Source organism: Equus caballus, chromosome 13 (assembly GCF_041296265.1).
Source record: "Equus caballus isolate H_3958 breed thoroughbred chromosome 13, TB-T2T, whole genome shotgun sequence".
In the NCBI taxonomy this organism is placed as follows: Eukaryota; Metazoa; Chordata; class Mammalia; order Perissodactyla; family Equidae; genus Equus; species Equus caballus.
In genome coordinates, this window is record NC_091696.1 from 29,039,474 (window position 1) to 29,055,198 (window position 15,725).

Genomic DNA, 15,725 nt, shown 5'->3' on the forward strand with positions numbered 1-15,725 from the left:
GAACTCTCAAGGGACAAAAGATCTGAGTGGGCTTGACTATACATTCTCTTCCCGGAGGCCAACTTCATAGCAACTGAATTAGAATATCACAAAGGTGGGTATGGAATCAGAGCAAGGGCACCCTGCTTCGGGAGTGAGGGAGCTAGTCTCCCTCAGATCACTTCGTACACCTCAGCTCTCATCCTCCATGCACTCAGCTCCACACGGCTAACCTAAGGTTTTGGGTTCTTGGGTGAAGGAGGGATCTCTTGCTATTGCCCTCTTGGGTTACCCCAAAATGACAGTAAATTTTTTAACCTTAGATTTAGAATTAAGTGATCAATATCTTCACAAAAATTACAAATCTGATTGGTAAATTACTGAAATTAAACAAATCACTTTAATGTGCATTCTAACTCTACTCAGAAGGGGAAAAAACTGTCTTTCATTGATAGTGATAAATATTTAGGATAATTCATTTCGTTCTGAATTTTTCTCATTCAGTTAGAGTAGGCAAAGAAAACATACTTGCCTTAGCCTGGTAATAATCAGAAGCATGTACTGAAGAGGAGATCACCATCTTAAATAGTTACCTATGTGCCAAAATATAAATTGAATGCTGAACTGGCTTTATAAATAATTTTTAAAATAACTAAAGAATCACTTCAGTGCTTCCTTGTGGATCCATGCTGGGCAAGTCTTAATTAGTAACCTGCAAAAACAGAGCTGCTGAGTGATCCTATTCTGTGGGCAACTAAATTACTACATCTATAAGCACCCCCCCAACTATAAAAATCCCTTAATAAGATGGTACCTATAATAATAGTATACAATCAAATACGTATTTCTCAGTTTTCTAATTAAAAGAAATTCTAACTTGAATTATTTAGCCTGTGATCACCAAGAAGGAAAAGATTCATTACAAATAAAGATCACAAAACCATATTTTGCAGATAGGTCTTAGAAATTATCTAGTCCAAAGCAAGAAATTTCCTAACTGAAAAAAGAACATATATAAATTGAAAGTAAGTAAAAAGTCACAGGTTCTCATTTAAAGATAAAGAAACCAAGAGTCAATAGCTGACCAAGGGCCAATTATCTATTCGCGTATCCCTCTTAATTATTGAGACTTTATCTTATTATATCTTTTGGTTTTTTCTATTACAATAGGATTTCCAAAAAGAATATAAAATTATAATGGTGAAAGTTGGTATTTTGTTATAATGGTAATGAGCATGCTTCCTGTGTTTTACCATTGAGTTTAATGTAGCCGTTAAAATGGGGAAAATAAGTTTCGTCATTTAAATCAGGGCCAGCAAACTCTGGCCCTCAGACTGAATCGTATCCTCTGTTGCATGCTTTTATGGCTCAGGGACTAAGAATGGTTTTTACATTTTTAAATGCTTGAAAAAAAAATCAAAACAAGGAATATTTCATGACACATGAAAGCTATAAAATTCAAATTTCATTGTCCATAAGTAAAGTTTTGTGGGAACGTAGCCACGCGCATTCGTTTACAAATTGCCCATGTTTGCTTTTGCGCTAAAATAGCAGAGTTAAATAAACAGACACAGCACGGTTCAGAGCTTAAAATATTTACTATCTGGTCCTTTACAGAAAAGTTTGTCAACCTCTGATTTAAATAAAATATACTCTATTACCAATTTTTAAAATGTTTTTCATTAAGAATTAGTGTCTAATAAAACTGGTGTAGAATCTTATCAAATGCCTTCTGAACACACATTATGATTTTTAAATTTTCTTTTACTTATGAAATATTCCAAACATTCTAATCACTTAAATGTTTAAAGCATGAATACTTCAGAGTCGCCTCAAATCTTTTCCTATCCCCCCATCCGTCACCACTCTTTGGAAACAGTTAGCTCTCAAGTCTTCCTGTCCATGCTTCATATTTCTACTTTGTATGTATGTATCCATGAACAGTAGTTATATCTTTTTATATAACTCTTGTTATACATAACCTGTTTATAGAACTCTCTTCTTACATCTTTTTAAAATTTACGTAAGAGGGCCAGCTCCGTGGCCAAGTGGTTAAGTTCACGCACTCCGCTGCGGTGGCCCAGGGTTTGGATCCTGGGCGCAGACATGGCACTGCTTGTTAGGCCACGTTGAGGCGGCGTCCCACATCCTACAACTAGAAGGACTTGCAACTAAGATATACAACTATGTACAGGGGGGTTTGGGATAAAGCAGAAAAAAAAAAAAAGATTGGCAACAGTTGTTAGCCCAGGTGCCAATCTTAAAAAAAAAAAAAAATGTACGTAAGAGACAACACGTTGTACATATTCTTTAACCAGCTCTTTCTCCTCAACTTGGTGTTTTCAAGATTTATCCACGTGCAGACGTTTTACTTTAACCGCATTAGACTCCACTGCATGAAAGTGCTATAATCTATTCCCCTAAGGCACACAGGTTGTTTACAATTTTGGCCACTACAACTGACCTTGTTTTTTTTATGTAACCACTATTTTCTACCATCCATTTAACATTTACTACCACCCAGGATGTGCCAGACCTGGTAGTTAGTCATAGAACTGGAAACTGAAGGCTCCCCTGGGGTGTGTGAGAAGTGCTCTAACAGAGGCATGGAGGTGATGTGCACGGGCGTGCAGGGGTCAGGCACCTTCAGAAAGCGTGTGTGTTAAGACACCTATTCCAGCCTTGATTGTATGTGCTATACTAATCGGTTTCTTCATTTTGAATCATTCTTAGATTTGTGGTATAAATTCTCTTTAGTCATGTCATTAGCAGCTTTATTGAGGTATATCTTACATACCATAAAATTCACTTAAGTGTACAATTCCATTTTTACTCATTTACAGACCTGTGCTACCATCACCACAATCCATTTGTGCCTCTAGTCCCAGGCAAACACTAATCTTTCCATCTCTATAGATTTGTCTTTTCTGGACATTTCATACAAATGGAATCACAGCATATGTGCTCCTTTGTATTAGGCTCTTTTATATTGCATGTTTTTGAGGTTAATCCACATTTGTAGCATGTATCAGTAGTTTATTCCTTTTCATTGCTGAAAAGTATTCCATTACATGGATATACCAAGTTTATTCATTCAGCCACTGATGGGCATTTAGGTTATCTCCACCTTTTTGGCTATGATGAAAAATGCTATGATTAGGGAAAACGTGAAGCTGGAACCCAGCCAGGCCAAGGATGTCCAATCTCATTGTCTTTCCAGCCTTCTGACCCTCCCCCAAAGCCCCTCAATAAAATGGTTTGAACCTCTCCCCCTCCCCCCAAATGCTATGATCATCGTACATAAGTTTGTATGGATGTACATACAAACTTACTTTACATACTTTCTGCACAAACTTTACTGTACACACTTTCATTTCTTGGGTATATACATCGGAGTCGAATTGCTGGGTCATATGGTACCTTCATGTTTACATTTTGAGGAACTGCCAGACTGTTTTCCAAAATGGCTGCACCATTTTACATTCTCATCAGTAATGTATGAGGGTACCAATTTACCCACAACCTCACCAACATGTGTTATTATCTGTCTTAGTTACAGCCACCCTAATGGGTATGAAATGTGGTTTTACTTTGCATTTCCATAATGACTAAGGAGACTGACCATCTTTTCACGTGCTTATTAGGCATTCATATCTCTCTTTGGGTGAAATGTCTATTCAAATTCTTGGCCCATTTAAAAAATCTTTAAAAATTTATTTTATGATTTTTGGGGCCAGCCCCATGGCCAAGTGGCTAAGTTTGTGTGCCCCGCTTCAGCAGCCCAGGGTTTCACTGGTTCAGATCCTGGGTGTGGATTTAGCACTGCTCACCAAGCCATGCTGAGGCGGCGTCCCACATAGCAGAACTAGAAGGACCTACAACTAGAATATGCAACTATGTACTGGGGGGCTTTGGGGAGAAGGAAAAAAACCAAGAAGATTGGCAACAGATGTTAGCTCAGGGCCAATCTTTAAAAAAATATATTTTATTTTATCATTTTTATTTATTATTACGGTAAATAACATGTAACATTAAATTTAGTTTTACTGAATTTTTATTAAAATAGTATTTATATTTTTGTTTTATGAAACAATAAAGTAGTGCCAAGAATATTCACATTGTTGTGCAACAGATCTCCAGAACATTTTCATCTCGCAATGTTGAAACACTATACCCACTAAATGCCAACTCCACTCCACCCAGGCCCTGGCAACCACCTTTTCATTTTCCGTTTGTGATTTTGACTACTTTAGATACTTTGTATTAGTGGAATCAAACTATATTTGCTCTTTTGTGACTGGCTATTTTGCTTAGCATGATGTTCTCAAGTTTCATCCATATTGTAGCATGTGGCAGGATTTTCTTCTTTTAAAGGGCTGCATAATATTCCCTTATATGTATATATCACATTTTCGTTATCCATTCATCTGTAGATGGATATTTGGGTTGCTTTCACCTCTTGGCTACTGTGAATAATGCTGTGATGATCATGGGTGTGCAAATATCTCTTTGAGCTGCTGCTTTGAGTTCTTCTAAATTACATACCCAGGCGTGGGATTACTGGATCACATGGCAATTCTACTGCAACGTTTTGAGGAACCGCTGTACTATTTTCCGTGTCGGCTGCGCCATTTTACATTCCCACCAACAGTGCACGAAGGTTCCAATTTCTCTCTATCTTGGCCAACACTTGCTATTTCCTGTTCTTTTGATAATGGCCATCCTAAAGAGTGTGAGATAATACTTTGGTTTGGATTTGCATTTCTCTTATGATTAGTGATGCTGAGCATCTTGTCAAATGCTTTTGGGCCATCTGTATATCTCTGGAGAATTATCTATTCAAGTCCTTTGCCCATTTTTCAGTTGGGTTATTTATCTTATTATTATTTAGTAGTAGGATTTTTAAAAAATATATTTGGGATACACTCGTTATCAGAGAGATGATTTGCAAAACTTTCTCCCAGTCTGTGACTTGTCTTTTAATTTTTTAGATGATATCCTTTGAATTACAAAAGGTTTTAATTTTTATGAAAAGAAGATTTTCTCCTATGTTTTCTTCTAAAAGTTTTATATTCTAGCTCTTACATTTAGGTCTACAGTTCAATTTTGGTTATTTTTTATATACAATGTGAGGTAGGTGTCTAAATTTATCTTTTTGCAAGGATATCCAGTTGTCTTAGCACATTTGGTTGGAGAGACTATCTGTCCTCATTGAATTGCCTCAGTACATTTGTCGGAAACCAACTGCTCATATACGTGACAATTTATTTATGGACTTTTAATTCTATTCCATGATCTGTATGCTTGTCCTGATGCCTGTACTATAATGTCTCGATTATTCTAGCTTTGTAGTCAGTTCTGAAATTGAGAAGTGTGATTCTTCTAACTTCGTACTTCTTTTCCAAGGCTATTTTAGCTATTTGGGGTCATGTACATCTCCAAAGCCTGCTGGGATTTTGACTGCAATTGTGCTAAATCTATAGAAAGTTTGGGGAAAGACGTGTATTTTGCTACCTAGACTAAGAAGAAAAAAAAACCCAACTGTATCATTGAGCTGCTCCATTCATGCGACAAAAGCAGTATTTCAGAAAAGATAATATACAAGAATATGAAATAACCTCATGTAACATTGGGTTTTGTTAAAAAAAAAAAAAAAGAAGAGTCCTTATCTCTTAGAGATGTATACTAAAATATTTATGGATAAAATGGTATATTGTCTAAGAGTTATTTCCAAATAATCTGGCTTGGGGGTTGAACCTAAGCAAGACTGGCCATGTGGTGATAATTATTGAAACTAAACACTGGGGATGGCGAGGGGATCCATGGTATTAGTCCCTCTAGTTTTGCATATGTTTAAAAAGTTTGATAATAAAAACGTCAAACAAAATATCATGGCGTTATCCCCAGATTTTCTTCTTAAAATTAATATTATGGCCTAAAATAATCTATTAAGATTTAGAAACTCACCATGTGGTAATATACTTACCAATAATTGCCCCATTCAATCATAGTTCCTGGCTGAAAAGAGATTTGGATTTTGGTTTGTTAGTTCTTCTGTCAAGAAATATGGGAATAGCAGTATAAAAAATATCAAATGACAAAACTAACTTAAAAATTAACTTTTAAAAATGTGAGATTAACAAATAAAAAAAGTAACAAAATAATACTATTCACTGTATTCATACCTATCCCATAGTGGGAGTAATATCCCACAGCATCATATGAGAAGACAACATATATACAGTGTAAGAGTAAATCATCCAATCATGGTTATCAAAACCATACTTAGGCCCATCGTCCAAATGTACTGAAGTCACAATTGTTGGTATCCATTCAGACTGTATTGTGAAATTTAAAAAGAATTCAATTTAAGTAAACTTAACAAGGACGTCACTTTATTTTTTTCCAGCATAATGGTGAGTATTAGACAGTTGAGATCTACTAATATGTATTCCTTCTAACAATGTTGTTATCTGGAGCTTTCTTTCTAGTAGTCAGTAGGGAAACATCTAGAAAGTCTCATAAACTATTATTCCCTCTTACTTTTACAGTGTTACATAATTTATTCAACAGTCACATTTATAAGTTGCTCTAGTTCAATTACAATAGACGCTAACATATTGTACCTAGTCCTGTATTTTAGGTGATTCTTCTTAAAAATAGAAACACTATAGGAAAAATGTCCAATAATAAACATTATGTGTAAGATTATAAAAAACAAAAGAGCTTAGCAGAAGGGAAGGAATGAGAAAGAAAGAAGGAAAAAAAGGAAATAAGAGAAGGACTGGATGGGGGAGAAAACAAGCCAATCAAAATGTAATGCCAAATACATGTCGCAGAGTGCACACACACTCAACTTTTACTGTCAGCATTAGGGGTGCTCATGCTTCTTCAGAGAAGAACGAGGGAACAGTTAACTCATGTTTAGTACTTACTCGGAGTTGGTAAGATCTGAGTTCATAAATATTAGGTCCTGACCGTGGGACAGGCTCATTCCAGAAACTGAACTCCAATAGCAGCTGATTCTTCCTAGAGAGAAGCATGTTGCTTCTGGCCTTACGGAATTCCACAAATTCCTTTGAGTGAAAAAAATGTGTTCATGAAATCATCCAAAACTTATATATAAACCCACTACTTAAGTAACATTTCTGTTCCTCCCATGATAGAATATTATTATGAGTAGGGCCCAGTTGGCCTGACAAAGTCCCAGTTTACATCTTGTATGTCTAGGTTTAGATGACAACTATATGATCATCCTAATTATCTAAATGACAATATAAATAAATTTAATTTCCTACGTTTTTAGGTGCTTCTAACAGTGTTTGACAGCATATTAATAGAGGCAACATGGACACTACAAGACATCAGATAATCTAAAAGCCATTTATATTTGGACTTGGAATCTAAAGAAAAGGTTTTCTTTCCTAATAATGTATGGCTATTAAAATTTTCTCCACTAACATGCACTTATTAGTGAAGGGAGGGGGAGGATAGCAAAGTCAGCCCAAGGTCAAGAATATGTGGTTGGCAGTTTCTGAAGCAGATGTGTGTTAGGTAATCCAGGGCTGACTGTCAACCACGCTGACTTACCGGTTTCAAAGCACCAGCTTATCAGTTTCAAAGTACAACTGACTTTTACAATAAAAGCTATTATTTTAATAGTAGTACAACTGGTTACTTTATGTTTTAATACAACTTCAAGAATCCAAATAATAAAATTCCTACTAAAAAAACCAGTTTATTAACAAAAACTGATGACAGAAAAGTCATTTAATTCTTTTTTTTTTTTTTTCAAGATTGGCACCTGAGCTAACAACTGTGGCCAATCTTTTTTTTTCTGCTTTATCTCCCCAAATCCCCCCTGTACATAGTTGTATATCTTAGTTGCAGGTCCTTCTAGTTGTGGCATGTGGGACGCCACCTCAACGGGGCCTGACGAGCAGTGCCACGTCCACGCGCAGGATCTGAACCCTGGGCCGCCGCAGCGGAGCGCGCAAACTTAACCACTCAGCCACGGGGCCAGCCCCAAGAGTCATTTAATTCTGTACTAACATCTACTATATTAATAACCTGAATAAGTAAACACTTTTCAAAATCATTACCTGATTTTCTCTGAGTTTATTCATGACCTCCGTGAGGGCTGGATAGCCTCCTTCATACCTCCAGAGGTGGACTGAAATATATTTTAAAAGATAACATTTACTTAGAGTTTCATGATACTCTTACCTTGAAAATATTCTAGATACAAATAATGTTAACACAGTACAAACTGTAATGTGCTGGGTGTTGGCCTACGGGTTACACCATAAAGTTTCCATAATAGATTCAAACATTAAAAACAATAAAAAGTAGTTTTTGCAGCGAATTACTGGAGAAACTAACCATAAAACTAGACTGGGACTTGGAAAGCTCTGATTATAAAAATGAGAATTAAATTTATTTATTTAAGTTGTTATAATAAAGGCTTAAGGAAGAAGTACTTATTCCAAAGACTTCTGCTTCCTACCAGCTTGATCCTGCTCGCCATACCACGTGTTCCAAGTCCCCACCAGAGTACAAGGGTAATGTTTATCTTCATGAACCTTTGGCAACACCTCTTGACTTAAAGAGAAGAAAGAGCAACACTAATTAAACCAATAAAATTATACCAGGTGGACAACACATGGAAAAAGCCATTTACTTTGTGTTCTAACAAATGATCTCAGAATATATTTATGATAAAATGATGTGCAGAATTAACCTTTTAGCTAAATTCTACTGTACTCTAATATTCCACTTATCAGAAGCTTAGGTCTCTGATACCCCAACTATCTAGAACAGCTGTAAGAAACTCTAGTGATAAAAATGATAAAGAAGAGACAAAGGTCCCAAGATTCCAGGAAATATGGGTCTACTATTTGCCATTTTAGAAGAAAAAAGAAGTACTTAGGAATAGTGATGTTTATGAAAGCTAAGTTCTGCTGGTTCCAAAGATAGGAAGAATGAGAGAATCGGAAATAGTAGAAAAAGAACATGGAAGAAATAAGAAAGAGAAGAAAGTAATGTTTAAGATAGGGGAAACAACAGAAGCAGCACAAGTAGGCAGAGAACAAGTTGGACTTAAGGAAAGAGGAAGAAGAAAGAGCTAGAACAAAACACAGCCTAGAAGCCACCCCAACTCCAACAGTCCCGAAGGGCATCAATGTGGCAGAATCCAAATTAAAGATACAACATGAAGCATAAATTAGGTTCTACTCAATTCAACCAGCTGAGGGGATCTGAGAGGTACAGCATAATCCCATATTGAACACACCACCTAGTTCATTACCATTGATTGTACAGGAGCAGTGGCAAAGCCATGACAGTGTACACAAGGCAGTGTATTAATTTAACGGAGATGTCAGAGCTTGGTTCTATGGAAACCTTCCCATGGTACAGATTCAAATGTACGGGGAAAGGCAAAGGGAAGAGGCATAACTGTATCATACTAAGAGGAAAGCTAAAACCTGCACACCTTTTTAATAGAAAAATTATGATGAAAAAGTACAATACAGATTCAACAATAGATGCAAAAGGATACCAAAGCTCAGAAATAGAACCTGTTCAAACTATTTGCTGACATTGAGTGATATTAAGCTAGTGATCACCACCAGATGCTGGGGTACCAGGACTCGGTATATATGAAAAGTTAACAGAGAAAAGCTCAGCATGGCTTTATGTCTAACTAAATGAAAACCCACACGTATTTATGACCCAGTACAATGACCATACTATAAGTATTCTTTGAAGGGTGGCATTTGCTCTTAAGATCTTAACAGTAAATGCCACTCTTCAAAAAATATACATGGGGGCCGGCCCCGTGGCTGAGTGGTTAAGTTAGTGCACTCCACTGTGGCAGCCCAGGGTTTCTCTGGTTTGGATCCTGGGTGTGGACATGGCACCACTCATCAGGCCACGCTGAGGTGGTGTCCCACATGCCACAACTAGAAGGACCCACAACTAAAATATACAACTATACACTGGGGGGATTTGGGGAGAAAAAGCAGAAAGAAAAAAAAAAAAGATTGGCAACAGTTGTTAGCTTAGCTGCCAATCTTTTTTAAAAAAAAATATATATGGTGTGTCATTGTACTGGGTCATAAACACATGTTTAGAAATAACATGGGATTGGTGACAACTGGAGACAGGTAAAGATGGATTATGTTAGGGAAATGGACATGAGTTTCCTTTTTGCCATATGACATGAGCAGGAAGTAAACAATCCTGAATAGGACCAATGTGGAAGAAGGAACCCAGTATAGATGACCCAGGCGGGGTCCGGAAAGGGGCCTAGGTGTTTCACCAATACAAAATCATATATGGATTTGTAGCCAATTCTCTTTTTGGGGGGCCCCAAACTTGCTCTTGGAAGCCCTGGCCTTACCTGAATGGAGGTTGTAAGGTAGGCAGTACTTGTACCCAGAACTGGATGGGTTGGGCCTCATTATTGGGGCCCCTAAAAACCAGCAGGAGTTAAGTCTTTATGTACTGGAAACAGGGAGCTGCTGAAAGTTTCAGAGAAAAGAAAAACATGATGAAAGAGAAAACAGAACTCAAGTGAATCAATTTGACAAACTTTTTTGCAATAGATTGTGGGGTGGGGTGGAGGTACAGGTAGAGCTCTGAGCCCAGGAAGGCAGTCAGAAAGGAGGCTACTTGGAAATGGAGCGCAACAGGCTGGGAGACGGAGATGGAGAAGGAAACAAGCAAAGAGAACCAAAATACATGTCAAATGAAGAATGCACAGCCCTTGGTGACTAACTAATCACAAAGAACTAAGGAAACGGTTAAATAAAACTATGGTGAGTGACACACAGGGAAGCTGGAAGGGCGAGTTGATTCCACATGCTGAGTTTGAAGGGAGAGCAAGACACCCAAATAGATATATGAATAGACAGAAATCTGAGACAGATGAAATGATAAAACAGGACAGGAAAGATAATCCAGGGAAACATCAGGATAGAGAAAAAAATTTCATTTTCTGAGAAAAGATTTAGAAATAAGCATCTGCTCTGTTTAGAGCATTTTTTAATAAAGAAAACTGTGCTGAGCTAAGGAATCCTATGCTAATGTTACATTTCATGAACCATCTCCAAAAATAAAACACAAGATTTTTGCTTCTGAAAATTATCCTGATTCCAGTTACAAAATCATTTGCTTTCTCATGAAAGTAGCAGATATTAAAGGTAAAAATTGCTTTTTAATTATATTTGCTCACCATTATCATTAAAATACTATTTCCGATAACTTAAGAACTGATGCCCTTCTCTCTTCAGTCTTAAAGTTTACAAATTCTATAAGAGCATATGGATCTCATTTCACATGACAATGTACTGAAGGGACTTGGATCCTGATAAATGGAAGGCTTGGGAAGAAATGGCAGCTACAGTCAAATACCTATAGGACTTTCATATGGCAGTTTTACTTAGGAGTAAACTGGAAACAAAGGAGGACAAAGGGAAGTGCGTTCTAATTCCTAACGGTCAAACCTGTCCAGAGATGGAATGTCTGAATGTATTTAAGCACGGACAGTCAGGACGGTCTCCAGAAAGGACTCAAGCACTAGAAGAGCAGATGGACTAGACAGCCTTGTAAGGTTCCTTCTAACCTTAGAGTCTAGTAACATCCTAAAGTCTGATAGCCAATGTGATAATTTAGCTATATGAGTGCTTAAAATCAAAATGTCCTTGGTAATCCCATACAGAGCTCAATTTAAGAGCCTCTGAACATTCAGCTTTAAGAAGAGGAATGAAAGTTGTCATTCTGCTGTCAAGTGTTAGCTGACCAACAAATATTAAAAGCACTATTTTTCCCCAAGTAAAGGATAGTTTGGTATACACACCAAATTTTGTTGTATGCGTCTAGGCATTCCGGTTTAACATTGTGAACTGAAACAAAAGAAAATTCAATAAACTTATGAACAAAAGGAAAAAAGTCAACTCTATGAAGATAGCAAACCTATCACTCACACTGTAATTTGTATAGACTGCTTGTTTCCTTTTTGGCTAGGAGATTAGAGTGAGCATCTTTTCTTGGATCAACTTTCCGGACAAATAAGGATTTTAACCAGCTGTCTTCTCGAGGTCTGTTGTCAGAAGATGTCAATCTCCTATGGAATAACAAATATAAAAATTTGAGTCTAATCAGAGGTACAAAAATGTCTTTAAACAGTGTCACACAGCACACTGTTTTGATGAACTCATCAATGCACTCCGCAGACATGCCTTGAGTACCTGTTCTAGGCACTCTTCTAGAACCTGGGATGCCACAAAATGTCCACTTTCTATTATGACAACACACACTCTAAACAGCAGGAGCGAAGTGTAAAAGATGTAACTGGTGGCTCTTCTAAGAGTTCTCACGTTTATCTTTGCAATTTCCGCTATGTGCTTTTCCCTCCTCCAAAGCAATTTCTGACATAGAAAAAATATACATGGAAACAGAGTAATCAAATTCACAAGGAAAAAAAGTAGTTTGGTCATTGCCAGGAGCTGATGTGGGGAAATGAGGAGTTATTGTTTAATGTGTTCAGAGTTTCAGCTTGGCAAGATGGAAAAGCTCTGGAGATGGATGGTGGTGATGTTTGTACAACAACGTACTTAATGCTACTGGGCTGTACATTTAAAAATGGTTAAAATGGTAAATTTTACGTTATACATATTTTACCACAATAAAAAAATGTGAAAAGAAATATACAGGGAAAATGAAGTAAACTCTTTCCTTAAAAAAAATTATTTTACCTCTAAACTAACCTTAGAATCAAGATTTTTTTTTTAAAGATTTTATTTTTCCTTTTTCTCCCCAAAGCCCCCCAGTACATAGCTGTGTATCTTTAGTTGTGGGTCCTTCTAGTTGTGGCATGTGGGACGCTGCCTCAGCATGGCTTGATGAGTGGTGCCATGTCCGTACCCAGGATTCGAACTGGTAAAACCCTGGGCCGACGAAGCAGAATGTGCGAACTTAACCACTTGGCCACGGGGCAGCCTCAGGATCAAGATTTTTAACAGTCACAAAAACCTAAGAATACAACTTCATTAACAAAAATGTAACTTGTTAATTCTCATCTTGTAACTGAACTTCTACCATATATGCTGTCAGAAAGTGAGGATAAATTTGACTGAAGTAACAAAATATACTTTAAACATGAACTGTAAAGTGCACGTGTAATTCCCATATACTTGCTAGTGGGATTACAAATTTGCATACCTTCCCTAGAGGGCAGTGTGGCATTATCTATATCAAAATTAAAAGTGCGTAGGCCTTTTGGCCCTGTTAAGTGCAGGACATAACTGCACTTGTGTTATGTCCTACAGGCAGCTATATTTAGACAAGTGCAGAAAGGTGAATGCACAAGATTGTTCACTACCGCCCTGTTTCCAGTTTTTTCCTGGTATAGGCAATGTGGGTACCCATTAATGGGGACTGGTCAAACAAATTAGGGAATATTCAAAAATTGTAATAAACTACAATCATTAAAAAGAGGTAGAGTTACATGAGGTAGAGTTACATGCACTGAAATGTTGCTATCTCAGAGACAAATTGTGTGGAAAAAGCAGGCACAGAACAGTACCATACATGCAAATAAAGTGAACTCTTAATAGTGATGACATCTGGGGAGCGTGACTGGGCATGGGGTGAGAGTAGCGATTTCTCCTTTTCATTGTTTAACTTTCTGGACTATTTGAAATTTTTCCATATACATACATTATTTTTATATTTAAAAATTAGCTAAAATATCTCAAGGTGCATGTTTAGAAACCCCTTTACAGGTAAGGTATATAAGTACATATAACCTGAAAACAGGATTTTAAAAATAAGAACCTGGTTGAGACTCATCCTCTTCCTAATCTCACATGACCACAATCAAACGGCAAACTGTGTCTCTTTATCTTCTTCATTTTAATCAAATATACGTACAGTAAAATTTATTCTTTTTTGGCATGCAGTTCTGCAAGTTTTGACAAATGCGTAAGATATGGAACAGTTCCTTTACTCTCTAAAATTCCTTCTTTTGTAATCAACCCTTCTCCCCACTCTCAATTGCTGGCAACCACTGATACATTTATGTGCCTACAGTTTAGCCTTTTCCAGAATGTCTTACATGTGGAATCATACATAATGTAGCTTTTTGAGTCTGTGTCCATTCTTTTTGCACAATTCCTTTTATAACTGATGACCATCATCTCTGGCCAGGGTTATTACAGGATATTCTTTATAGTTTTGATCTTAATTCATGTACACATAAATGATCTTTCCTGCCCTTTGCTAGATCATGCCAGGAGCAGTAACGTGCTGGGATTCCAAATGGCCAATATAAATGCTTAGGATCTTATTCAGTGCTTCAACACAAGTCGAGAGGCTGACAGGCCAGTGTGAGCCTTTTCTGGGGGATCGCTATGGAAACATTAGATGATTTTCCACACAGTCATCCCTTGGGGATGGTTCCAGAATTCCCAGCAGAAACCCAAGTCCTTCATATAATGTGGTGTAGTATTTGCATATAACCTATGCACATTCTCCCCTATACTTTAAATTATCTCTGTATTACTTATAACACCTAATATGATGTTAATGCTAAGTAAATAGTTGTAAATGCAATGTAAAAACTGTACTGTTTAGGGAATAATGGCAAGGGAAAAAAGTCTGTACATGTTTGGCACAGATGCAACCACTGTAGGCATTTGAACTCACGGACTCGTGGAACCTGGGATACGACTGCATTTCCAATGTGCCTAGCAGGCCTGCTTAAGGACACAGATACCACAAAGCAAATGTAAGAGGAAAAGAACGAGACCCCAGGTATAAGGAAGGGGACTTGGAATTTAAACAAGAGGCAAGAAAAACTCATGAGAAGCAAACTTCCATTGCCTCATGAGATGCACATGTAGATTCTACATTACAATAATACAATTTCCTATTCTCATTCAACTATGGGGCTTTAGAAATAACAGAACTCTAAGTTTCATGTGTTATATTGGTAGCCTTCTCCTTTTGTTGCTTAAAGAGTCGATTTGCTGCTATAATGAACAAATATTACAGAGCAATTTTCTCCCCTTAAGATGTTCTTTTAATTTAAAAACAATTCATAGGATATTATCACAAATAGCTAGAAACCAGATAAAAAGACTTACGAATAATTTAAGCTTACAGATATACAAACATAAAATACACAAATATAAAATTAACAATTAAATATTTTCTATAAATAATGATCAAGAAATATAAAAATATTTTTTCAAATTCTTCAAACATTAAAAAGCAGCAATCTTATACTAAACAAGCAAAATAACAATACCAGTATAAGCAATTTTTCTTGTAAGTGCATAGGACAAAAATATAAAACCCGAAAAATGGCACTTATAAAAAGATGTTGGAAATTCCTCCACTTTGCTTTTATTACAAGCTAAAATTCCTTAGATTTAAGAAAGTGTTAATGGTGGTATCCCTGAGGGAAGGATAGAGAGCTAAGTAGAAGAGACACAGCTTTCCCCATATACCTGCACTGTTTTTGACTTTTGTATATTTTTAAGTACGTGTTGAACCCCACACTCCTAGTAAACAAATTGAAAGCACTTAGGATGGTAGTGAGAGGTTAAACAATTCAGTTTTTAAAACTACTTTTTCAATAAAACTAACTTTTAAAACCAAAAGAAATTATATACAAAAACTATTAGTCCTTTAGCAAAAACCAAAATCACATGCTACTTGTTTCTGTTTTCAATTCACTT

General features: G+C 36.7%; 1 protein-coding gene across 2 annotated transcripts in view; it reads right to left on the reverse strand.

Moving 5' to 3' along the window:
* NIPSNAP2 (nipsnap homolog 2) overlaps positions 1-15,725 on the reverse strand; it is a 29,789-nt gene that overhangs the window by 7,845 nt on the left and 6,219 nt on the right. The window contains exons 2-7 of one of the 2 annotated variants that reach the window (XM_023655554.2): positions 11,967-12,106; positions 11,840-11,885; positions 8,486-8,580; positions 8,082-8,152; positions 6,915-7,055; positions 5,966-5,997 (exon numbers count right to left, since the gene is read on the reverse strand). In XM_023655554.2, coding sequence (XP_023511322.1) covers positions 5,966-5,997; positions 6,915-7,055; positions 8,082-8,152; positions 8,486-8,580; positions 11,840-11,885; positions 11,967-12,106 — 525 coding nt within the window. The remainder of the gene's footprint in view (positions 1-5,965; positions 5,998-6,914; positions 7,056-8,081; positions 8,153-8,485; positions 8,581-11,839; positions 11,886-11,966; positions 12,107-15,725) is intronic. The other variant, XM_023655555.2, reaches the window with a different exon arrangement.